This window comes from Tachyglossus aculeatus, chromosome 19 (assembly GCF_015852505.1).
Source record: "Tachyglossus aculeatus isolate mTacAcu1 chromosome 19, mTacAcu1.pri, whole genome shotgun sequence".
NCBI lineage: Eukaryota > Metazoa > Chordata > Mammalia > Monotremata > Tachyglossidae > Tachyglossus > Tachyglossus aculeatus.
The window spans coordinates 18,111,454-18,136,643 of record NC_052084.1 but is presented as its reverse complement, the minus strand read 5'-3'; the positions used below and the strand labels follow the sequence as shown (position 1 = coordinate 18,136,643).

At 41.6% G+C, this 25,190-nt stretch overlaps 1 protein-coding gene across 1 annotated transcript in view; it reads left to right on the top strand.

The window, feature by feature from the left end:
• Positions 1 to 25,190, top strand: part of LOC119940649 (kinesin-like protein KIF6) — a 112,878-nt gene that overhangs the window by 67,186 nt on the left and 20,502 nt on the right. The window contains exons 7-10 of the mRNA XM_038760868.1: positions 7,065 to 7,271; positions 10,048 to 10,191; positions 13,161 to 13,247; positions 15,240 to 15,343. Of these exons, the coding sequence (XP_038616796.1) occupies positions 7,065 to 7,271; positions 10,048 to 10,191; positions 13,161 to 13,247; positions 15,240 to 15,343 (542 nt within the window). The remainder of the gene's footprint in view (positions 1 to 7,064; positions 7,272 to 10,047; positions 10,192 to 13,160; positions 13,248 to 15,239; positions 15,344 to 25,190) is intronic.

Genomic DNA, 25,190 nt, shown 5'->3' with positions numbered 1-25,190 from the left:
CGGCACCCTCCGCTCCTCTGCTGCGAATCTCCTCACCGTACCTCGTTCTCGCCTGTCCCACCATCGACCCCCGGCCCATATCATCCCCCGGGCCTGGAATGCCCTCCCTCTGCCCATCCGCCAAGCTAGCTCTCTTCCTCCCTTCAAGGCCCTGCTGAGAGCTCACCTCCTCCAGGAGGCCTTCCCAGACTGAGCCCCTTCCTTCCTCTCCCCCTCGTCCCCCTCTCCATCCCCCCATCTTACTTCCTTCCCTTCCCCACAGCACCTGTATATATGTATATATGTTTGTACATATTTATTACTCTATCTATTTATTTATTTATTTATGTTACTTGTACATATCTATTCTATTTATTTTATTTTGTTAGTGTGTTTGGTTTTGTTCTCCGTCTTCCCCTTTTAGACTGTGAGCCCACTGTTGGGTAGGGACTGTCTCTATATGTTGCCAATTTGTACTTCCCAAGCGCTTAGTACAGTGCTCTGCACATAGTAAGCGCTCAATAAATACGATTGATGATGATACAGTAAGCGCTCAATTAATAAAACTGAATGAATGCTACAACCATGACCTAGGAAACAATTTTCCATGTGTGCATAGTGGGGAAGGTGCTTTGCTGGTGCAACCTTCCTTTTCCAAGGAAATTGATGACCAGGAACAATATCAATTAATGGTATTTATTGAGCACTTACTATATACAGAGCACTGTACTAAGCATTTTTTATGGTATTTGTTAAATACTTAGTATGTGCCAGGTACGAATCGTTGGACACAGTTCCTGTCTCAGATGGGGCTCACAGTGTTAATCCCCATTTTACAGATGAGATAACTGAAGCACAGGGAAGTGAAGTGACTCACCCAAGGTCATACAACAGACAAGTAGCAGATCTGGCTTAGAACCCATGACTCCCAGCCAGGCCTCCACTAGGCCACACTACTTCCCTTCTTTTCATTTCCTTCCCTTCTCAGCTACTGCAGCATCATCTAAGGGTTCAGGGAAAATACAGAGAGAATCTACCATTCTTCCAGGTAAAATAAAATCCCTCACCTTTTCTCTTCATCTTCCTAGCTGAAGTCTCTCCTTTGACTTCCAGATCAAAATTTTAATCTCTTTCCATCTTAGAAAGATGGAAATCTTTCATCCAGACAACTGTTATACTCTTCTTCTTAGGTCAGCAAGAAAGCACTGCTAAGGGTACTCACTGTTCTCCAAAGAGTAGGTATTGCCAAATATGGCATAACCCTGAACATCTAATCAAGTGGTCTTTTAGTAATTTTAAATTTGTTATGCATTTAATGTACTAAATTTGTTAAGCAAGACTGTACTAAGCGCTGGAGTAATAATCAGGTAATCAAGATAATCAGGTCCCTCCAGAGGCTGTCTCAGTAGGAGGGGGAACAGTTACTGAATCCCCATTTTGCAGATAAGGGAACTGAGGCACAGAGAAGTTAAGTGACTTGCCCAAGTTCACCCAGCAGGTAGATGGTGGAGCTAGGATTAGAACCCAGATCCTCTGACTCCCAGGCTGGCACTCTTTGAACTAGGCCGCTCTGCTTCTCATTTATTGATTTTGACAAAAGTCATGTAGTTAAGATCCTCCTTCTGAGATTACCTCAGAACTTGGAATTGAAGCTTTTTTATGGTACTTGTTAAGCACTTAATAGGCCTCAAGAGCTATGGGTAGATACAAGTTAAATAATAATCCCCAAGAACAAAGGTCTGTTTGTTTGTTTAAAGTAGCCAACTATTCATCTATATCTGAAGCAAACAAGCAAGCCAAACAAATAAATCACACTTTTGACAAATGCAGACAGCGGAATAGATCGGCTTCTAGATCATCTGGCTCACTTAAGTGGAAATGTGGAGCAACTCATCTGGATGCAAATCTTTTGTCCAAACAAGATGTTGCCATCTTGTGTTTACTGACATTAAGATAGATTGGGATTCAAATTCTTTTGTCCTCTTGAAACTGTTGCTTCAATCTTGGACAAGGAAGAGCTACTTCACATCAATCAATTGTACAGTGCTCGGCAAATAGGAAGCGGTCAATAAATGTCATTGTTTTTTTATTTTTGAGCGCTTACTGTGTGCAGAGCACTATACTAAGAGTGTGGGATGGTACAAAACAACAGAGTTGTTAGACTTGTTTCCTGCCCACAAGGAGCTTATGATCTAGATGGGGAGACAGACGTTAAAATAAATTATGGATATGAATATAAGTGTTGTGGGGCTGAGGGTGGGATGACTATCAAGTTCATATATGACATGAAGTTCGTATATGACATGGAAGGAAGAGGGATTGGGGATAGGAGGGCTTAGTCTGGGAAGGCCTCTTGGAGGAGATGTGATTTTAAAAAGGCTTTGAAGGTGAGGAGAGAGGTGGTCTGTCATATATAAAGAAGCAGCGTGGCTCAGTGGAAGGAGCACGGGCTTTGGAGTCAGGGGTCATGGGTTCGAATCCCGGCTCTGCCAATTGTCAGCTATGTGACTTTGGGCAAGTCGCTTCACTTCTCTGAGCCTCAGTTCCCTCATCTGTAAAATGGTGATGAAGACTGTGAGCCCCCCATGGGACAACCTGATCTCTTTGTAACTTCCCCAATGCTTAGAACAGTGCTTTGCACACAGTAAGCACTTAATACATGCCATCATATATATATATATATATATGTGTGTGTGTGTGTGTGTGTATATATATATATATATATATATATATATATATATATGAAGAGGGAGGGAATTCCAGGCCAGAGGAAAGATGAAGGCGAGGGGTCTGTGGCAAGATAAGTGAAATCAAAGTACAGTGAGTAGGCTGGTGTTGAAAGAGGGAAGCGTTTCTATCTGGATTGTGGTGGGAAATCCACACAGTAAGGTAAGATAGGAGGGGGCAAGGTGATTGAATGCTTTAAAGACTACCATAAGGGGTTTATGTTTGATAAAGAGGTAGATAGACAACCACTGAAGGTTTTTGAGGAATGGGGAGCTGTAAAGTGACCTATTTTTTAGAAAAAAATGATCCAGGCAAAAGAGTGAAATAAGGACTGGAATTGGGAGAGACAGGAAGCAGGGAAGAGATCAGCAAGGAGCCAGATACAGTAGTCAAGGCAGGATAGGGTAAGTGCTTGGATCAGTGTAGTAGCAGTTTGAATCATTCATATTTATTGAGTGCTTATTGCATGCAGAGCATTGTACTAAGCACTTGGGAGAGTACACTATAACAGATGGTGAGAAAAGAGCAGATATTACCAACCAACAGGATCTGGTGATAGAGTGACGATGTGAGCTGAGAGAGATGAATGATTATGTGTTGAACACTGTTCTGAGCACCAGGGTAGATACAAGTTAGGTTGGACACAGTCCCCGTCCCACATCAATCAATGTATTGAGCACTTACTATGTGCAGAGCACAGTACTTAGCGCTTTGGAGAATACAACAGAATTTAGCAGTCTCTGTCCATAACAAGCTTACAGTCTACAGGCCAGTTTACATTCATTCATTCAATTGTATTTATTGAGCGCTTACCGTGTGCAGAGCACTGTACTGTTTGGGAAGTACAGGTTGGCAACATATAGAGACGGTCCCTACCCAACAGTGTGCTCACAGTCGAGGAGGGGGAGACAGACAACAAAATAAAACATGTAGACAGGTGTCAGGTTATCAGAACAAATATAAACATAAACAAGAACCATGGCAGAGGAATTGATTCTAGTCCTAATTGATTCTTTCATGCTTTCTCTCATTCATTCCTTCATTCATTCAATCGTATTTATTTTTTTTAATGGCATTTATTAAGTGCTTACTATGTGCAAAGCACTGTTCTAAACGCTGGGGAGGTTACAGGGTGATCAGGTTGTCCCACGGGGGCTCACAGTCTTCATCGCCATTTTACAGATGAGGGAACTGAGGCCCAGAGAAGTGAAGTGACTTGCCCAAAGTCACACAGCTGACAGGTGGCGGAGCCGGGATTTGAACCCAGGACCTCTGACTCCAAAGCCCGGGCTCTTCTCCACTAAGCCACGCTGCTTCTGTTTTATTGAGCGCTTACTGTGTGCAGAGCACTGTACTGTTTGGGAAGTACAAGTTGGCAACATATAGAGACAGTCCCTACCCAACAGTGGGCTCACAGTCAAGAAGGGGGAGACAGAGAACAAAACAAAACATATTAACAAAATAAAATAATTAGAATAAATATGTACAAATAAAATAAATAAATAAATAGATTAATAAATACGTACAAACATATATACATATATACAGGTGCTGTGGGGAGGGGAAGGAGGTAAGGCAGGGTGTGTCTGTCAGGTGCCTCTCAGCCCTGACAGGCACATTTTTTTTAATGGTCTTTGTTAAGCACTTACTATGTGCCAGGCACTGTTCTAAGCGCTGGGGCAGATACAAGGTAATCAGGTTGTACACAGTCCCTGCCCCACACGGGGCTCACAGTCTTAATGCCCATTTTGCAGATGAGGTAAGTGAGGCTCAGAGAAGTGACTCGTCTAAGGTCACACAGCAGACACGTGGCGGAGATGGGACTAGAACTCTTGACTCCCAAGCCTGTGCTCTACACACTAGATTACGCTGCTTCTCTAGGGCAAGGCATGCAAGGAGAGAGAAAGCAGGTAATGTGTAGCCTTTTGCAGATTGCCTGAGCCTTCTTTCTGGCTGCATGAGGACTTGCCTCCTCTAGACTGTATGCTCGTTGTGGGGAGGAAATGTGTCTACCAACTGTGTTGGATCGTAATCTCCCAGGCACTCAGAACAGTGCTCAGCACACGGTAAGCACTCGATAAATACCAGTGATTGCTTGTTTGTGTTGTCTCCTCGTGTGAGCAGGGAATGTGTCTGTTATATTTTGTTATAGTGTACTCTCCCAAGGAGTTAGTACAGTGCTCAGCACAGAGTAAGTGCTCAGTAAATATTGATTCCCAGAAAAGTGCTCTCTCCACTGAGCCAACAGTCAGGCTAGCCTTAATTAGCTCTTTTAAGAAAAGTAATTTAGTAGAACAGAGAATCATCTTGTGTTTGCATTCTAACGAAATGAGGGGTTTTTTCAAGTTGATCTTGGTAAAAATCCACATTTTATTGGGATTAGATTGGAAGCCGAAGACAGCCTTTGGTTTAATTTTGATGTTTGATTTAAAAAAAAAAAACCATTTATATCAATTGTCAATTTGACTTTCATTACAGGACTCTCTGATTTATTGTAGTGTGAAGAGAGCAGGGAAATGAAACCCATATTTAAGTCCTGTAAATAACGTTCAGTCACTTCCAGGACACCTCTACTCAAGTCCTAAATTTGAGTCTGTGGTTTTTCCCGCACAGTTATTTGCTGGCCTACTTTTGCTTGCAAAATCACATACTGGGTGTATTTGGAAGCAGTTTGTTGTGGCTACGAGTAATGGCTCAATCCTCAGCCCATTGAACTTGTTGGCGTCCACGCTATCAAAATATCTGGCTATTCTGGTAACTCCCAGGATTATTTAGCTGTGCGCAATTTATGTGCCTAACTATAAAATTTGCATATGGAAATTTGGGCTAGAAAAATATGTGCCTGTTTCTGTTGGGTTTGCCTCCAGTTCTATAAAATCCAAATTATTTTGGCAAAAGGATCTCTTGGCAAATTGGGACATGGGCAGCTAAATATGATCTTTTTGTGTCCAATATAAATTCATATGAAGGGGGAAACGTACTGCTGTATTATAATGAGTCACTCCAATGGCTCCCTACCCAAATGCTTTTTCATTCATTCATTCAATCGTATTTATTGAGCGCTTACTGTGTGCAGAGCACTGTACTAAGCGGTTGGGAAGTTCAAGTTGGCAATATATAGAGACGGTCCCTACCCAACAGTGGGCTCACAGTCTAGAGTTTGGGGAATTAGCATGAGACTGGGAGTCAGGGGACCTGGGTTCTAATTCCACCTCTGCCACTTGCTTGCATGTGAGACCTTGGACCAGTCACTTCACTTGTCAGTGCCTCAGTTTCTTCATCTGTAAATGAGAATTCAATCCCAGTTCTCCCTCCTACTTACACCGTATATAACCCAGTGCTTAGAATAGTTCTTAGCCCATAGTAAGTGCTTAGCAAATACCGCAATTATTATTATTATCATTACTTTCCCTTTCAGAGATTCTAACACATATTCAGAGTTCCACCTCTCAAGTCAATCCCATTTCAACCCAGAGGACATAAGGGATGCCAGCTAACCTGCACTTTAATAATTATTATTATCATCATCATCATCATCAGTGATATTTACTGAGTGCTTACTGTGTGCAGAGCACTGTACTAAGCACTTGGGTAATTCAGTACAGCAGAGTTGAACCCACTACTAGCTTATTTTCTAGAAGGGGAGGCCGACATTAATATAAATGAAGAATAATGATAATTATGTATTTTATTAAGAGTTTACTGTGTGCCAAGCCATTTACTAAGATGCCAGGTCATCAAGTCCTATAGATGGGGCTCAGGATCTAAATAGGAAGGAGAACAAGTGTCAAACTATAAGCACGTCTCTCGCCTGTAAATTCATTATATCAGGAAACATCTCTCCCAATCTCTCCCAATTTTGTTATATTATGCTCTCCCTAGCTCTCAATATAGTGCTCTGCACACATTAAGTGCTCAATAAATCATAATGAATTGATGTATTGCAAATGAGGATACTGAGGCCCAGAGAAGTGAAGTGACTTGTCCAGTGCCACACAGCAGGCAAGTGACAAATCTGGGATTAGAAACCAAGTCCTCTGACTCCTAGGCCCGGCCTCTTTTCACTAGGCCACACTGCTTCTCTTCAGTTGGTCTCTTTAATCTTGTTTATTTCCTTTATTTTAATCCTTAGGGAATGTGCCCCTAATACTTGTGTATTTTTGTAACCAGACAATATGTTCACAGTTGGATTGTTTCTCGTCCACAAACATTCTTCTTTTATTCACTTCCCACCTCATATAGAACAAAGCTTGGCATAAAGTCGCTGCTCAACGGATGTTGGTGTCCACTTGTAGACGTCTTGAAAAATCTCAAGTCTTTATTTAACCTGCATCTTCCTTGCACTCCTTCCCAAACAGACTCCGATGAATCAGGCCTCCACGCGTTCCCACTGCATTTTCACGGTCCACCTGTCAAGCAAGGAGCCAGGATCTGCAACCGTGCGGCACTCCAAGCTCCATTTAGTTGACCTGGCTGGGTCGGAGAGAGCCGCCAAGACGGGAGTTGGAGGTCATGTTCTGACCGAGGTCAAATATATCAACCTGTCACTGCATTATTTGGAGCAGGTAAAACTGGACCTTCTAAGAAGCACTGTGGCCTAGTAGAAAGAGCCCAGGCCTAGGACTTAGAGGTTGTGGGTTCTAATCCCAGCTCTGTCACGTGTCTGCTGACCTTGGACAAGTCACTTCGTTTCTCCGGGCCTCAGTTGTCTCATCTGCAGAATGGGGATCAAGACTATGAGCCCCATGAGGGACAGGAACTATGTCCGACCTAATTACCTTGTATCTACCCCAGCGCTTAGAACCGTGCTTGATATATAGTAAGCTCTTAACAGATGCCCAAATTATTATTATTATTATCTCATATTTGAGGGCAGTCATCAATGGTATTTATTGAACGCTCACTACATGCAGAAAAACTGTACTAAGTGCTGAGAGGATAAGTCTGTAGACTACATGCAGGAAAACTGTACTAAGTGCTGAGAGGATAAGTCTCTAGACTGTAAGGTCATTGTGGGCAGGGAATATTTCTTATATTGTTAGATCCTACTCTCTGACATTCATTCATTCACTGTCGTATTTATTGAGTGTTTACTGTGTGAAAAGCACTGTACTAAGTGCTTGGGAGAGAACAGTATAACAATAAATAGACACATTCCCTGCCCACAATGAGCTTATATTGTAAGCACTCAATAAATACCACTGATTGATTGATTGGTACCTGCAGGGTGGCTATCCTCATTGGTTCAGTTGCCCTTCCAATCCTGCCTTTATCTAGGTCAGATTGGCTTGACGGAGTATTGGGACGGGTTCGGGCTGAATGAGGGAGTACCAAAATATGACAACGTTGGTTATATTCCCCATTTGGATGGGTTGTCATGAAATTCTGTTAATCTCATAGTAGAGTCAGAAAAATCATAACAACAATACCAGAAGAACCATTAGAAAGGTTGCAGATTATGGCAGAGGACGGGACGTTCTGGAGAAGGTATATCCATGTTGTCACTATGAATCGGAACTGACTCGACGGCACTTAATAATAATAGAGTCTGAAAAATCAGTACCCTTTAGTTTTACTGGCTCTGTGCGATCAAATAATTTGATCCAGGAAATTAAACCACGTCACATTTTGCTGCCGGGTGGAGAAGACAAAAAATGTCACTTTCATTTATCTGGGCACCATAAAGTTGCCTTTTTTTGTGTTTGAAGAATTCTAAATGCTATTACTGTAACAAATTTTTGTGACATCTTTAGGGGAAAAAAAATAATGGTACTTGTTAAGCACTTACTATTTGCCAAGCAGTGTTGGAAGCGCTGAGGTAGATACAAGTTAATCTGGTTGGATACAGTCCCTGTCCACCATGGGGCTCACACTCTTAATCCCCATTTTACAGATGAGGTAACTGAGGCCCTGAGAATTTAAGTGACTTGCGTAAGGTCACCCAGCGGACATATGGAGGGGCTGGAATTAGAACCCACGTCCTTCTGACTCTCTGGCCTGTGCTCTCTCCACCGAACCATGCTGTTTCTGAATGTGTCTGTTATATTTTGGTGCTGTACTCTCCCAAGTGCACACAGTAAGCGCTCAACAAATAGGACTGATCGATCAATTGAAACCTTCTATAGTCTTACACCTGCTCTAGCAATACAGTTCTTTCCAGGTTTGAATATTCACTGTCGGGCTTATAAGTAAATAATATCCTGCTGGCCAGAAGATTGTTAATTTTGGAGTTCTTGCAAAAGTGATGTCTTCTCCAAAAACTCCTTAAGGAACAATTGTAAGCCAAAATGATTGGGAATGTCTTGGCCCCTGAGAGTGTGACTCAGGAGAGGGGAAAAAAGAAGGAATATATGTGTGTTTTAAGTGCCTCAAACCAACCTTTAATGATCTGATCCTTTGCATTAGGCAATCAACAGAACTCTCACCCAGAAACATTCCCCCGACCCCCACACACGCAAACCTCCCCCCCGAGAAATTAGCCTAACTCCATGAATTTCAGAAATTACAGCTGGAGACAACCTTCAGGGATTCATTCTCTATAAATGTGACCTTTGATGGTTTTTATTTTCCACGGGACTTGGGCTGAATGTTTGTGAGGTGAAGGGTGGTGCGTGGGAGCCAGTTGCTGCCTCCGCTTACTGTAACCCCTCGCGACCTCCAGCCCCGTTCGGAGAATAACTTTCCACACTCTGGTCAGCCCTGATAAAAAACATTTAGGTTAACTGTCAAATAGTTCAGCGGGTTCTGATTTGGGATGCAACTTGGAGAAATTGCAAGTAAAGCTCTTGTTTCACTAAATTATCCTCCAAGTGACTTCTGAAATGATGATGATTCTAGTCTTATCTACAGATGGAAGCCATATCCTGAGGAGAAGGCCTGCAGAAGACTCTAAATATCCTGTTTCCTCAGCAAAATTCATTTTGTCCTCTCTGCCTCTCTACATCCGTTTTGGGGTTCGTGAGGACCCCCCCGAAGACTTGAGGAATTTGACCACTGGCCCTTTTCTGGACTCAGTCGGGAGAGGGGGGTGGCCCATTAGAGTGATCAGACATCTCTCCCCTGGATTCTCTAGAGTGATCAATAATAATAATTGTGGTCTTGGTTAAGTGTTTCCTATGTGCCAGGGACTGCATGGTATAATGGATACAGTATGGGCTTGGGAATCAGAAGGACATGGGTTCTAATCCTGGCATTTTGTGAGGGCAGGGTGGGTGGTGGGGGAGACTTGTTCCCTCTCCAGTTTTCAGAAACATTTCCTTCTGTATCATCGCCCTGGGAATTTGGGACTGACTGTCCAATCTCCATGTGGCTCATGGATTTCCATTGTTCTTCTACTTCCAGGTGATAGTTGCACTTGCTGAGAAGCAAAGATCCCACATCCCCTACAGGAATTCTATGATGACCAGCGTTCTGAGGGATAGTTTGGGAGGAAACTGTATGACGACTATGATTGCGACCCTGTCTTTGGAAAGAAGGAATATAGACGTATGTAAACACTTTCTATTATCATACGGTGCTTTCAGCCTTGGTTTTCATTAGTCGGCTGTGGGGTGGAGTCCATAGTTTAGCACAGTGCTCTGCACACAGCTCAATAAATATGATTGACTGAATCAAGGGTGATAGTTGGTTTTCACCTCTTGTTTAAGTGCTAACTATGTGCCAAGCACTGTTCTAAGTGCTAGGGTAGATACAAGGAAATCAGGTTATCCCACGTGGGGCTCACAGTCTTATCCCCATTTTCCAGATAAGGTAACTGAGGCACAGAAAAGTGAAGTGGCTTGCCCAAGGTCAAGTGGCAGAGCTGGGATTAGAACCCACGTCCTCTGACTCCCAAGCCCGTGCTCTTTTCACTTAGCTGTGCTGCTTCTCTATTATTATTATTATCGTTATTACTATTATTAATATCATTCTGACTCGCACCTTACGGGCACAAAATATTATGCACTCTTGGGAGTTTACCAACTTCTCAGGCTATATTTCAGTGTTTACCAGTCTCTCTAAATTTTGTACTTTACTTGAGAAAGTCATTTGGAGAAGCAGCCCAATTAATTTGCAGAAATTTTCAGAAGTACTATTTAGGCCACCCCTCCAAAGAACTGAGGAGCAGTTTCTAATCTGTTTTAATTATAATAATGATAATGCTACTAATAATAATTGTTCCATTTAAGTGCTTGCTTTGTGCTAAGCACTGGACTCCATAGAACTCAATCAGATTAGCATAGTCTCCATCCCACATAGGACTCACAGTCTAAGGGGGATAACTGTGGTATTTAAGTGCTTACTTGGTGACAAGGACTCTTCTAAACACTGGGGTAGATACAAGGAATCAAGTTGAACATAGTCCCTGGCCCACATGGGGCTCCCAGTCTTAGTCTCCAGTTTGCTGTTGAGGTAACTGAGGCAGAGAGAAGTGAAGTGATTTGTTCAAGGTCACACAACAGACTTGTGGCAGAGCTGGGATTAGAACCCACGTCCTCCGACCCCCAGGTCCAAGCTCCATTGTGTAGATGAGGCAACAGAGGCACAGATAAGTTAAGTGACTTGCCCAAGGTCACCTCGCAGGCAAGTGGTGGAATCAGAATCAGATCTGAGGTTTTCTGACTCCCAATCTTGTGTTTTTTCCACTAAGGCACTCTGCCTCTCATGCTCCCATCCAGACTGATTGATGTCACTAGAGATAATTATTATTATTATTATTACTAAATATAGGGTGACCCAGTGACCTCAAGTTTGGAGACTACCCTAGGATTCTGGATAACCCCCCTAAAAAAAGAATGGGAATAACCCAAAATATCCTGGACTCTAAGACTATCCATGTCTAAGAGGAAAAGTCCCAGAAATATTCATTTGTACTCCAGTTATCATTACCATGAAGTTTATTATTGTAAGCTGCCTGGAACTGTAAGAAAAGTATAAGCCCAAATTGGAAGGTCAGAGCGGAAAACCCGGAGCCATGTGCTGAAAGAAGTGAACCCCGGGGAGGATCTTTTATACCAGTTAAAATTATTGGATTATAGACATTCACTGTCAGTGGTCCCTTGGCATTTTCAATGTTGTTTTCAGCATTCAACGGTGAATATTTTCAATATCGAACGTTACATTTTCAATCAAGGAAGCAGCATGGGGAAATGGAAGAAGCCACCAGTCTGGGAGTCAAGTGCTTAGTACAGTTTTCTGCACACAGTAAGCGCTCAATAAATATGATTGAATGAATGGGAGTCAGAACACCTGGCTTCTAATCCTGGCTCTACCACTTGTCTGCTGTCTGATCTTGGCCAAGTCACTTCACTTCTCTGGGCCGCGGTTTCCTCTTTCTTAGGCTGTGAGCCCTAGGTAGGACCCATCTCTACATAGTGCTTGGCACATAGTAAATGCTAAACAAATGCTACAATTATTATAATTAGTAGTAGTAGCACTTGTTGAGCATCCATTTGGTACAGTATTCCTTCTTGCTCTTTCACTTTCTCTCTCTCTCTCTCTCTCTCTCTCTATATATATATATATATATATTTATATATATATAGTTAGATATATCTATATATATATCGTCTGTCTCTCAGTGATTGCCTGGATCTTTTTCTGTCTGCATTTTTCTGTCCTGTTTCTGGGCCTGCTTCTATCTCCCTCTGGTTGTATATTTCTGCCTTTGTGTTTCTCAATGCCTCTCCATCCCTTTCTCTCTTTCTGCCCCTCTCCTTTTTTCCTGCCTTCGCCCTTCTTTTTTTGGACAATCATCTTAGCCCCATGGTTCCCCTCTTAATAATACTGTATCAAGAAAATAATGAAGAGCATCTATTCATTAACTTTAATAATAACATATAAAGTTACTAATCATTTTAAATATATTTTATTGGTAATGTGTAGTAAGCACTCAGTAAATCCCATTGATTGATTGATATGAATCTATTAGCACATATGAGCCGTATTCTCAGGAATGATTTTGATTTATGTAATCTGAAGGAAAGAGGATGGGGCCAAAAATCCAGAGTTCTGGCTTATGGTCCTCTAGACTGCAATCTCCTTGTGGGCAGGGAACATGCCTACAAACTGTCTTCTCCCAAGCACTTACTACAGTGCTCTGCACACAGTAAGCACTTAATAAATGCAAAGGATTGATTTATTGGTCTGTTCCCTGCTGAATCATTCTGAGACCTTGAACAAGTCACTTCACCTCTTTGTGTTCAAGTTTTTCCATCTGTAAAATGAGCATATTACATATTATAGCTTGTCCCTTTCTGCCTTTCAGGAATGGTGGGGAGATAAATAATGGACTAAAACAATGTTGTAAATATAAACTTTTCTGAATCAGATGAAACTGACTCAGAGATCTCAAAGGGCGTTGATATCTGCAAGATGAAATACTGAGAGATTTGAAACAAAGAAAATTATATTTTAACCAGAGCGGAAATCTTTGGAAATCATTGCATTTCAAGAAGAATTTTCTTTTCCTTTAGGAATCTATATCAACCTGCAGATTCGCACAACGAGTGGCCCTCATCAGGAATGAAGCTGTCCTTAATGAAGAAATCGACCCCAGATTGGTAAATAACTTTTTGTCGGTTTTGCTTAGTACGAAGGTACAGAAAGATGTGTATTTGGATGCACATTATGGTCTTTCACAAAGCTGTTGGTTTATTTAGCCTTATGGAGATAATTACAATTAAACTGGGTTTTCTAAAATCTCATAAAGGCATGAGACATGTTAATGATCATTTAAATAGAACCACATTTAGCATAAAACCCCATGCCTCCTCTGGGAAATGTATTTTAGTGGATGCAGCTGAGGGTGTCACCTTTATGAATACATGGTCAGGTTTTTGGTATTTTGGTCTGAACCCCTGATTCACTCAGTGAGCCAAGCTACTCATTCACTCATTCAGTCATATTTATTGAGCCCTTACTGCGTGCAGAGCATTGTCCTAAGTGTTTGGGAGAGTACACTATAACAATAAACAGACACATTCCCTGCCTAAAACGAGCTTACTCTTTTGAAATGTTCCATTCCTGAAGCTGCGTTCTCGCTCTCTAACTACTGGGTTACCATTTGGCACGCTAAAGTTGTCACTCCCAAGTTGGTTCATTAATGGCTTGAAATGGGGAACCCAACCTCCATTTTCCCTAAAGGTCCCAAGAGCTGGTCATGTGCTGGGTGGTTGCTAATCTCCAAATTTAATCTTGATTTTTTTTTTGGTCTTCATTCTACAAAAGTGGGATTCAGTGGATGAATAGTCATTCACTTCATTAAAGTGTTAAAGATCGTATCATTAACATGTCCATTGTCTGCTGAGATTTGACAGTTTGAATCTGTCCACAGTACCACAAGATCAATCCCATGAGTCTCCAATCGCCACAGCGGCTGCCCCACTATAAGATGTTCTTTGGATTCCTTGTCAAGAGAATCTGTTATGGGACTGTTGGGCACTAAAATGAGGCCCCAGTGTATTTAACAAATTCTTGCACTCCTCCTCACAGAAAAAATGCAGGCATACTTGCTCCCGTCAGGGAGAAACGATTGGCTATCTTACCCTGTGAGCCCCTTGAGAGCTAGGGATTACGTCTTCATCTCCTCCGTCATCATCTCTCAATCAACCAATGACTTACTGAGCACTTACCATGTGCAGGGCATTATAATAAGCACTTGGGAAAGTACAGTACAACAGAATTGGCAGACGCAATCCCTACTCACGGGGATTTTACAATCTACAGTCTTTAAAGTAGCTCAGTCTACTACTACTGCATTAATACAGATGAGGAAACTGAGGCACAGAGAAGTTAAGTGACCTGCCCAAGGTCACACCTCGGACAAGTGGCGGAGGAGGATTAGAGCTCAGGTCCTGCTGACTTCCATGCCTGTGCTGTATCCACTAGGCAACGCTGCTTCTCAGTTACATAGATTTAGCATAATGATAAAGGACCCTGTAGACCATGGGCGGGGAACATGTCCACTAATTCTGTTGTGGTGTACTCTCCCAAGTGCTTAGTATAGTGCTCTGAACCCAGAAAATACCTGTGATCAATTGATTGACCCTGAGTGGAGAGTGAGAAAATGGGGCTAGCATCCTGTTTTATATGCCTTGTAGCTTATGTGGGGTACATAGGGAGACGGGACTCAGTGGAAGGGTGAGTCTAGATGGGAGAAGTGACTACTAATTCCCCAAATAACGACCAGTTGCGTTTTCTTTGAAACTTCGCCAGCACAGAGAAGTAACTCGGGCTTAGAGCTTTAGCCCGCGAAGCTCATAAATATGCATATATTTTAGGTCACCGACAAAGTAAACGAGCGAAACCTTTCCTAAGTTATCCAGCAACCGATTTCTTCTCATCCTTTGTTCCAAGGCCTCTGAAAGTGTATTTTGAAAAGAGACAGAAAGGCGTGCCTCCCCAAAGTCTGTTGAGTTATTTAAGAAGTGGGGAAAAAAGTGTAAGCAGCCAGGGTTTCCCAGAAGGGCCCTTTGTCACCGAGTTCATAGGCCGCACACATCAACGAGGAGCTGATACTCACTCATTTACTTTCCTGCTTTTGCCATTCGCAGTTGATTGTGCGCTTGCAAAAGGAAATCCAGGAACTGAAAGATGAACTGGCTTTGATCAGTGGGGAACCGAGAACAGAAGAACTCACGGAAGCAGAACTCCTTCAGTAATGCTGAATCTTTTTTTTTTTTCTGTTTTCTTTCTTTCCTTTTTCAGAGAAAGTTTTTGTTGACTTCTTTGTTGGCATAATGTCATGATTCACCTCAAAGCAATAAGGCCCCCCCTCCGCCCCCCGAGGCTGTGAACAAGTGCATTTAGGCGCCAGTTTAGAGTGGCAGCTTTTCAAGAAAGCCGGTTGGAATCGGCAGTTATTCTGCCACCTCAGCTTTGGAAGTAAAGGACAGAGGACGCAAAGGATGGGAACGTCTTTCTGATGCCAATGGAAGAGAAAGGGTTGTCTAATGGTAGTTCAGTATAAAAACAAAACAGAAAACAAAAAACAGTCCCTACACTTTTTTGTTGTGGAACCGAGATCTGAAAAGAATTAAAGAAACTCCCTTTGTATGAAGAAGTATCCTCCTGGAGCCTTAATTTATCCCCCAACAAAGAAAGCTGTCACGTTTAATTCATGGATGACCCATATATTAAACTCCGAACACTTTCAAGTTGGAATAAAGGCAGGGATTCCAAGCTTTACGCAAGAGTTTTGTTTTCAGAATCCTCTAAATCGTTAGGCGTAAGATGGGTTAGTGAAACAGTATGACTGTATTTCCATAGCTACTGCCAAAGTATAGCGCCAGTCATTCTTGTTTGATATGAGCTTGAAACCCTTTCTGAATGTCAAACGTAAGTTTATTACTGATAGCAGCAGTGTTCTTCATTTCCACAGAAGAGCAGAGTTGTGGTAATCATTTCTCATTTGCCCATCTTGCCGAGTAGAACATTTGCATGAATTGTTATTCCAGACAGGTCCCCTAAAATGCTTCTCAGAATCCATAGCATTTAAGTATCTACTATGTGATGAGTCGTTATGGGCAGGGAATGTGTCTGTTTATTGTTATATTGTATTCTCCCAAGTGTTTAGTACAGTGCTTTGTGCACAGTAAGTGCTCAAGAAATACAACTGAATGAATGGCTTCTCAATTATGAGTTTGGATTCAACCCCCTGCCCTACTCAGAACAGTCTATTTTATCCTCATTTTACAGCGGAGGAAACTGAGAGGTCCAAGTGACTTGTCTTAGGTTATAAAGCAGGCCCATTGCAGGACTAATAGTCAGGCAAAGATATTTATTAAGTGCTGTCTATGTATAGAGTACTCTTTTAAGCCCTTAGGAGAGTAGAATATAGTCTCTCTCTCCTTTCTTCTTGCAGATAGTCAGTGCTCAATACATGCCGTTGATGATGATGGTGGCATCTTTGAAATCTTGTGGTATTTCCTCAGTATTTCCATGCGTTGAGAAAAAGTCTATGCAGGCCTCCAAGGACCAGGTTCCTTTCTGGCTTGTAGATTTTGCCGGAATGTCATCCGCTGTGGGTGCTTTTCATTTTTCATGGATTGTCTGTGAAAGTTACTTTCTTGAAAGTTTGAGTTGAAGTCAGGCACATAGTGAGTGCTTAACAAATACGCCATTAGTATTATTATCATTATTATTACTCTGGAAGGCTTGTTCAGGAGTTCACTAGTGGGTTTTTGCCATCAGTGTTCTTTGTCTGTGATGAAGGTGATTGATCACCCGTCTTTAGTGATGCCACAGTCCTGTGATTGGGGCCATAGATTTGGTGGAAGTCAGCATATCCCTGGATCGCTTTACCTCTGGCCTCACACCATTAGCTGTGCATATTTTGTAGCTTATGTGTACGTTTGTCCAGTCACAGGTTTTTATAGGGCTTTGGGTTTTTTTACAATCGTGACGAGCTGCAAAGTGTTGATGTTGTATTTCTTGCTTCTCTGCAAGCTGTTTTTTTTTTATCTCATAATTGCTTTCATCGAGCCAGTCTTGGCCATAGCCAAAGTCTTGACAGCCTTTCGACAGAGTCCATGTTTCAGAAAGACGTCCATTTGTTGTTCACTTGTGATCTTAGGCAAGTCACTTAATTTCTCTGAGCCTGTTACCTCATCTGTAAAATCGGGATTAAATTCTACTCCCTCCTACTTAGCCTGTGAACCCCATGTGGGACACGGACTATGTCCAGCCTGATTAACTTATATCTATCCCAGTGCTTAGAACAGTCCTTGGCACTAAGTGCTTAACAAGTATTATTATTATCATCATCATCATCATCATTATTATTATTATTAAAGTGACTTGAAGTTGGGATTCCTTGTTCCAATGTAGTTATGATTATATAACTATATTATCATTATTATTATTATTAAAGTGACTTGAAGTTGGAGTTCCTTGTTCCAATGTGGTTATGATGCAATTTTGTAGAGGTTTCTTTTTTAGTTCTCAGAGCTTGATGGTTTAGATGGCATTTTTCATCATATTAATTAAATGGCTAGTTTGAGTTGAAAGCATATAAAGACCAGAAGAAGAATTATCCCAAACAGTTCCTTGTTGCAGTAGACTGTTGTTGTACAGCCTAGCTATCAGCAGTAAGGAGATAGGTTGTTCTCCTGGATCGGAGGTTTTACAGATTAATAATAATAATAATAATAATAATAATGGTATTAAGCGCTTACTGTGTGCAAAGCACTGTTCTAAGTGCTGGGGAGGTTACAAGGTAATCAGGCTGTCCCACGGGGGGCTCACAGTTTTAATCCCCATTTTACAGGTGGGGGAACTGAGGCCCAGAGAAGTGAAGTGACTTATACCAAGAGATCATCATCAGTGGTGCTTATTGAGTGCTTACTGTGTGCAGAACACCGTATTAAGTGCTTGGAAGAATATAGTAAAACAGAATTCGTAGACATGCTTCCTGCCCACAGCCAGCTTAGGTTCTAGAGAGATAAATCAACCGATCAATCAGTCGTATTTATTGAACACTTACGGTGTGCAGAGCACTGTACTAAGCACTTGGAAGAGCAAAATATAACAATATAAAATTGGTAGACACGTTCCCTGCCTGGAACAAGCTTATGATCTAGAGGGGGATACAGACATTAAAGTAAATGAATAAATTATGGATATTTGCATAAGTGCAGTGGGGGCTTTGGGAGGGATCAAATTCAATTGCAAGAGTGACACTGAAGGGAGTGGGAGAAGAGGAAATGAGGGTTTTGTTAGGGAAGGCCTCTTGGAGTTGTGCTTTTAATAAAGCTTTGAAGATGGGGAAAGTGATTGTTGGAGAAGAGGATCAGGTTAGGGGCAAATCCGGTAGTACAACAAAAACCAATTTTTACCTGCCCCTTGTGTGGAAGGTAGTATTGGTTACATATTAGTCTCTTCAGCCACACTAGTTCAAATAGCAATTATCTTCCTATCAGTAGCACTGTCTTCCATAATGGAAGACAGCTTTCTCCATCTCCATCTCTGTATGTGTGGCGAGGTGGATATTGATAGATAGAGCCAGCTGGTTAGATAGGCAGATGAAATATGGATCACTATGGAAAAAACTCAGGATAGACCCATTCATTGCACACTTTCTTTCTTGCTCGAATTTCGTTTTTCCTTTTCTTTTTCCCAGCCCTCGATAGAGTTGTTGCTGAGCTATGACCTGCTCAAAAGCCAAGCAGTCAGGCAGAGAAGGAAAAGAAGAAAAGGATCTGGCCAATCCAAGGTGGATAATCAGTGCCTAGGTGACTGAGAGTTGAACCCAGTGGATTTGACAATTTGGGCTTATATGCAGGATTTTAAAATCAAACATCCCGGAACTTTGGCCAACCATGAAACGCTTGCAAGCCCATCTCAAATTATCTCTCCCATTTCCCACATAGGTGGGAAAGGCCTTGAAGATGGGATTTCAGGCAGTCTTTGGAGGAAAGAAAAGGCAGGGTAGAGAATTTGAGAGATAAATATGCAAGCCATTTAATGGCCATTTCTAGCCTACCAAATAGAGCACAACGGGAAAAGTCATGCAGAGGAAAACTGTCAATTGTGAGCCCATCCTTTCCAGTGAAACCTTGAGATAAATTCTGAAATCTTCTTCAGTGGTTCATTCTCCAGTGAATCCATCATCATCATGATCATCATCAATAGCAATGTGGAGCACAGCATTCCTAATCCCCGTTCTCCAAGAGCTGACAATGGTATCCCAATTTTCCTGTGAGACTTTTCCCATGGAACCCCATGCCCTGGCGGTTCTCATGGACTTTGAGCACCCCTCTTGCCAGTTATCCCTCTGGCATACAATTGGCTAAATTTTGGGCCACTCTGGTAATGTGTGGTATTTACTAAGTGCCAAGCACCACACTAAGCCTGGGGTAAATTCAAGATAATCAGGTCCTACATGGGGCTCACAGTCTAAGGAGAGAGAACAGGTGTCGAATCCCCATTTTGCAGATGAGGGAACTGGGACACAGAGAAGCAAACTGACTTCCCCACTGTCACACAGCGGGTACACAGCAGAGCCAGGATTAGAACTCAGGTCCTTGGTCTACCCTAGACAGTGGATGCTGGAGAACATTTTTTCAATATATGATGCAGTTTTCTCTGGAATGCACAGGGCAGTTGCTAAGGCTTTGGCTAACATACAGGGCCATTTCCCCACATTCCAGTTTGTAATGTTAATACCCTTGTATTTGGATGCTTTGAGTAGGGGGTCATTTCAGATGTCAGCATCGAGTTATTTTAGTTTATGTCTCTTTGCCTGGACGTACTCTGAAAAGAAACAGCTGGATGAGAACGAAGAGCCAAATAATATTTATAAAGAACTTTTGGGTAAAGGCTTTTTTTCTGTATTTTATTTATCTATCTTCTTGGCGGTTTTTTCTTCTTTTTTTTTTTTTTTTTTGGTCCTCTGAGAAACTGCTAGTCTGGAGAGTCTTAGGCAGTCTCCTTTGGAATGAGGGGCAATAGCATTCCAACTGAACCTTACAAAGAGGCATGTCTACATTGAGGGAGTATTTTGTCTCCAAAACAGACTTGCATTCGAATTTCCTAACATAATTTCACCTAATATGGATTCTTCAAACCCACTTGAGAAAATGGAACCCTTTCCTCATTGAAAAAAGAAAATGGGATTTGTTAATGAAATTCTCAGTAAAGTTGTAGGCTGCTGGGAATGACCCCAAAATTGAATTATTTGGATCCACAGGGTAATAATAATCATCATGATACTTAAGTGGTTGCTATGTGCCAAGCACTGTTCTAAGCACTGGGGCAAGTTATTCAGTTTGGACACAGTCCCTGTCCCACATGGGGCTCAGTGTCTAAGGATAATAATTTTGGTATTTGTTAAGCGCTTAATATGTGCCAAGCACTGTTCTAAGCACTGAATCTGCCACCCTGAAAGCTTTTTTATGGTCCAATAGCTCTGTCTCAGTTCCTCTCCATCCCTCTCCTCCTTCATAACAATCCCTAGCATTATCTGAGGAATTTCTGTGGGCAGAGAACTGTACAGAACACTTGAGAGAGTACATTATATGTATATATGTTTGTACATATTTATTACTCTATTTTACTTGTACATATCTATTCTGTTTATTTTATTTTGTTAGTATGTTTGGTTTTGTTCTCCGTCTCCCTCTTTTAGACTGTGAACCCACTGTTGGGTAGGGACTGTCTCTATATGTTGCCAACTTGTACTTCCCAAGCACTTAGTACAGTGCTCTGCACACAGTAAGCGCTCAATAAATACGATTGATTGATTGATACATTACAGCAGAACCGGCAGACACATTAAACAATCAATCATATTTAATAAGTGCTTACTGTGTGCAGAGCAATGTAGTGAAACACCGCAATATAACAAACGCATTCCCTGCCCACAATGAGCTTATAGTCTCCCTGTCCTTAAGAAGCTAACAGTCTAGAGTCATATGCCTGCAGGTATCTTTTAATCTTAAAAAAATTCCTATTGTTTAAGGAAGATACTTGCTCTATAATAAAATCCTTGATTCATGGCCAAAACCTTCCATAGTGAGAACGGATCCTCCTTGGTAATTTTCAGGGCAGAGGATCATTCCTCCCCTGTGCTTGACAGTTTGCACGTGGCTTTAGAATTAAAATTTCTGGAGGGTAGGAACTCTGGTCTTCCTTTGACATATTTCAGTGTCACTTCAAGAAGTTGCCTAGTAGGTGCTCAATGGATAATGCTGTTGCTAATTGCCAATCCACCCCCAGGCTATGGAGAAGTGGCAAGAGGATTAGCTTTGCTTGCCCCACTTTGCAGGGGACATGGATTTGGCCTTCCTCACCTTCAGGAATCATTCATTCATTCAATCATATTGAGCGCTTACTGTGTACAAATCACTGTACTAAGCAGTTGGAAAGTACAATTCAACAATATAGAGAGACAATCCCTGCTCACACCCACTCAATGGTATTTATTGAGCATTTATCATGTGCAGAGCACTGTACTAAGAGCTTGGTAGTGTATAATATGACAGAGTTGGTAGACATATTCCATGTCCACAACAAGCTTACAGTCCAGAGGGAGATGGACAGTGGTAGATTTTACAATTCAACACATACCTTGTCTCAACAAAGCCAGATGTTTGCATGGCTAATAGCCTTTTCAATCAATGGAGATAATATCTTCAAGTTGCTTCACTTGTCAGAGATGGAAAAATACCCGTGCAATTAGCCATGTTTACATTGTTTTTGAAATTCCCAACTAAATTAAAAATGCTTGACTCAGGTAAATTATTACCCAATACAAGTAGTCTGCCTCTGGAATTTTAGTCTTAGATTATTTTGATACCGATAGTATTTACATTTGTTTCTTTATATTTGGGGCTGCCATATTTTTAATGGCCCAATTCAAATAGTTCGTAATGCTGCTGGTCACATTCTATTTGCTTAGAAACATTCAACTATTTTTTTATAAAACAGCCCTCTAATCTGCGTAGTAAGTGGTTCAGAGCAAATTTCATAAAATGATTATTTGAAATTTAAGTTGCTTGCTGTGGCTCCCATAATCTATCCTCTTAGCAATAACACACTCATCTCCAGATCCCCCTGAAGTCTGAAACCCAAGTTATTTGTTTAGAAAAAGAGTTGCAACCCTCGTGCATATATTAAATGGCAAAGTACATTACAAAAGTGAAACAAAACATATGCAAGCATCGGGGTTGTTATTTAAAATTAAAATGATATATAAACTTAATGCTAGTGGACATATGCATAGGTTTCTTGAACTTAATGCTAGTGGGCGTATGCATAGGTTTCTTGAACTGCATGCTGAAAGAGAAAAGGGAGAGATCCTTTGTTTTGACTGTGTTAAATGACTTTTTTTTCCCTCAAAGGAACCTGAAAACTACTGTAAACTGTATGCCAAGGATCAAAAATTCAAATCAGTCAATCAGTAAAATGGTATTCATTGAGTGTTTATGGTGTATAGAGCACTTTACTAAATGCTTAGGAGAGTACAATAAAACAGAGTTGGTGTATCCAATCCTCTAGCTCATCGTGGGCAGGGAACGTGTCTACCAACTCTGTTATATTGTACCCTCCCAAGTGCTTAGTACTGTGCTGTGCACACAATAAGCGCTCAATAACTACAATTGGTTGACCAATTGATCTCTGCCCACCAAGAGCTTACAGTCTAGATTGGGAGACAGACATAAATTTCAATGGAAAAAATTACGGATTGAGGAAATGGTAGGGGGTAAGGACGGTGTCATATGTGCTGTCGAGCTTCCTGGTTCCTTTATACCTCTGTTTCCAGGATTCCTGCATATGGAAACACCCCAGGTCCAGGCTTGAAGTTTTGTCTGAACGGTTGGACCTTATTTTGTTCAGGTACCCTTATTTCTGCAGAATTGTTTCTTGAACTCTCTCAAGCAACTGCTCTTTCTCCCTCTTAAAAGCTGGACGTGTCAGCAAAGCCTTCTGTTTTTCATTTCCTAATCCCAGATTTTGACATCTGTATGCTAGTAATTCTAAAAATAATACATTAAGTTATGCAACCCAAGGTTTCAAGCATCTGCCTTAGAAATTCAGACAACCTTTTTACTTAGAAAATGGGCAAGATGAGTCAGTTTGATTTCCTGGCCAATACAGAAATATATCCTCTATCCATAGTTTCCAATTTATCACTTTCCATTATAGTTTATTGGAATTAAGGGTAATAGGACTAGATGTTTTAGCTCACCTCATATGGCTATTCCAGGGAAGAAGTGAAATGTATTTTTTTTTTGCGTCCTCTATTTCATTCCTTTGGCTGGGCCAACCCAGCCATAAGTACCTAGGAGGTCCAAGCTACAGACCTCAGTTCTGGGTTCAAATTACCCAGGCAATTGTCTCTGTCAGATCGACCTTGTGAGAAGCAGCATTGCCTAATGAACGGAGCAGGGGCCTGGAAATCAGAGGATGGGGGTCCTAATCCCGGCTCGCCACTTATATACTGCATGACCTTGGGCAAGTCACCTCAATTCTCTGTGCCTCAGTTACCTCATCTGTAAAATGGGGATTAAGACTGGGAGCCCTGTGTGGGACTGGGTCCAACCCAATTATCTTGCATCTACCCCAGTGACCGGTACAGTGCCTGGCACATAGTAAGTGCTTAACGAATACCTCAGTCATTATCATTACCACAATGCAATGATACTCTAATAAGAATCTGGGCCAGGTTGACATGACCAAAATGAAGCTAAGACCAGTAACAGGAATCTACTACCCTTGTAATGTCTGTCTCCCCAGCTAGATTGTGATTGTAAGCTCCGGAAGGGCAGAGATCAAGTCTACCTACTCTGTTGTCTTCTCCCAAGAACTTAGTAAAGTGCTCTGCACACAATAACTGCTCAATAAATTCCATCGATTGATTTACCGACAATTAGAAAGGAAATTAAAGCCAGACGTTCTGGTGTTACACTAAATTACATCAACCTACTCCATAAAGGTAATATTTTATATAGAATAATCTCTGTGTATATACATGACTATATCAATTAATCAATGATATTTACTGAGCACTTACTGTGTGCAGAACACTGTACTAAATGCTTGGGAGTGTACATTACAACAGACTTGGGAGGCACATTCTCTCCCCTCAACGAGCTTACAAACGAGAGCGGGAGACAGACATTAATATATTCAGTTAATTTTCAATCAGTCAATGGTATTTATCAAGTGCTTACTATGTGCAAAACAGTACTAAGCACTTAGGAGAGTACATTACACCATACAACTGTCCTCTGTATTCAAAGATGACCCTGATTTGTGTGGTTCACATTTGTTTGGCTGAGGCTGAAGAGACTGATGCATGACTTGTTCTCTAGACTGTAAGCTTGTTGTGGGCAGGGAACGTGTCTGTTTATTGTTGTAGTGTTTGCTCTGAAGCCCTTAGTACAGTGCTCTGCATACAGTCAGCTCTCAATAAAGATGATTGATTGAATGAATGTCTAAGATTGACTGTGATTGTGATGCTGTATTTGCTATTAGTAACATCTAGTACTATTCCTTATTCTGCCCCCAAGTTTCATGATTTCTTTAAGCCTCTGTTCTAAAAGACCCACTCTTAATTCTGCCTTCCATACAGGCAATCAGACTCTGGTTCACATAGCCGTATGCTAACCATGCCATGCATTCTGAGATTGTCCTTCACTCTTTCTTTAAAATACATTTTCAAACCTCTTTGCTTTCATTGCTATTCTCCAGTTCACTCAGAAACAACCACCTGAATGAGTTGTTAAATAATGGTAAGTGTGGTATCTGTTAAGCACTTACTGTGGGCTAAGCACTCTACTAAGGGCTGTGTAGATGCAAAATACTCAGGTCCCACATGGGGCTCACAGTCTAAGGAGGGAGAACAAGTATTAAATCCCCATTTTGCAGATGAGGGAACTGAGGCACAGAGAAGTTAAGCAACTCGCCCAAAGTCACACAGCAGACAAGTGGCAGAGCCGGGGTTCGAACCCAGGTCCTCTGACTCCCAAGCCTGGGATCTTTCCATTAGGCGATGCAGCTTC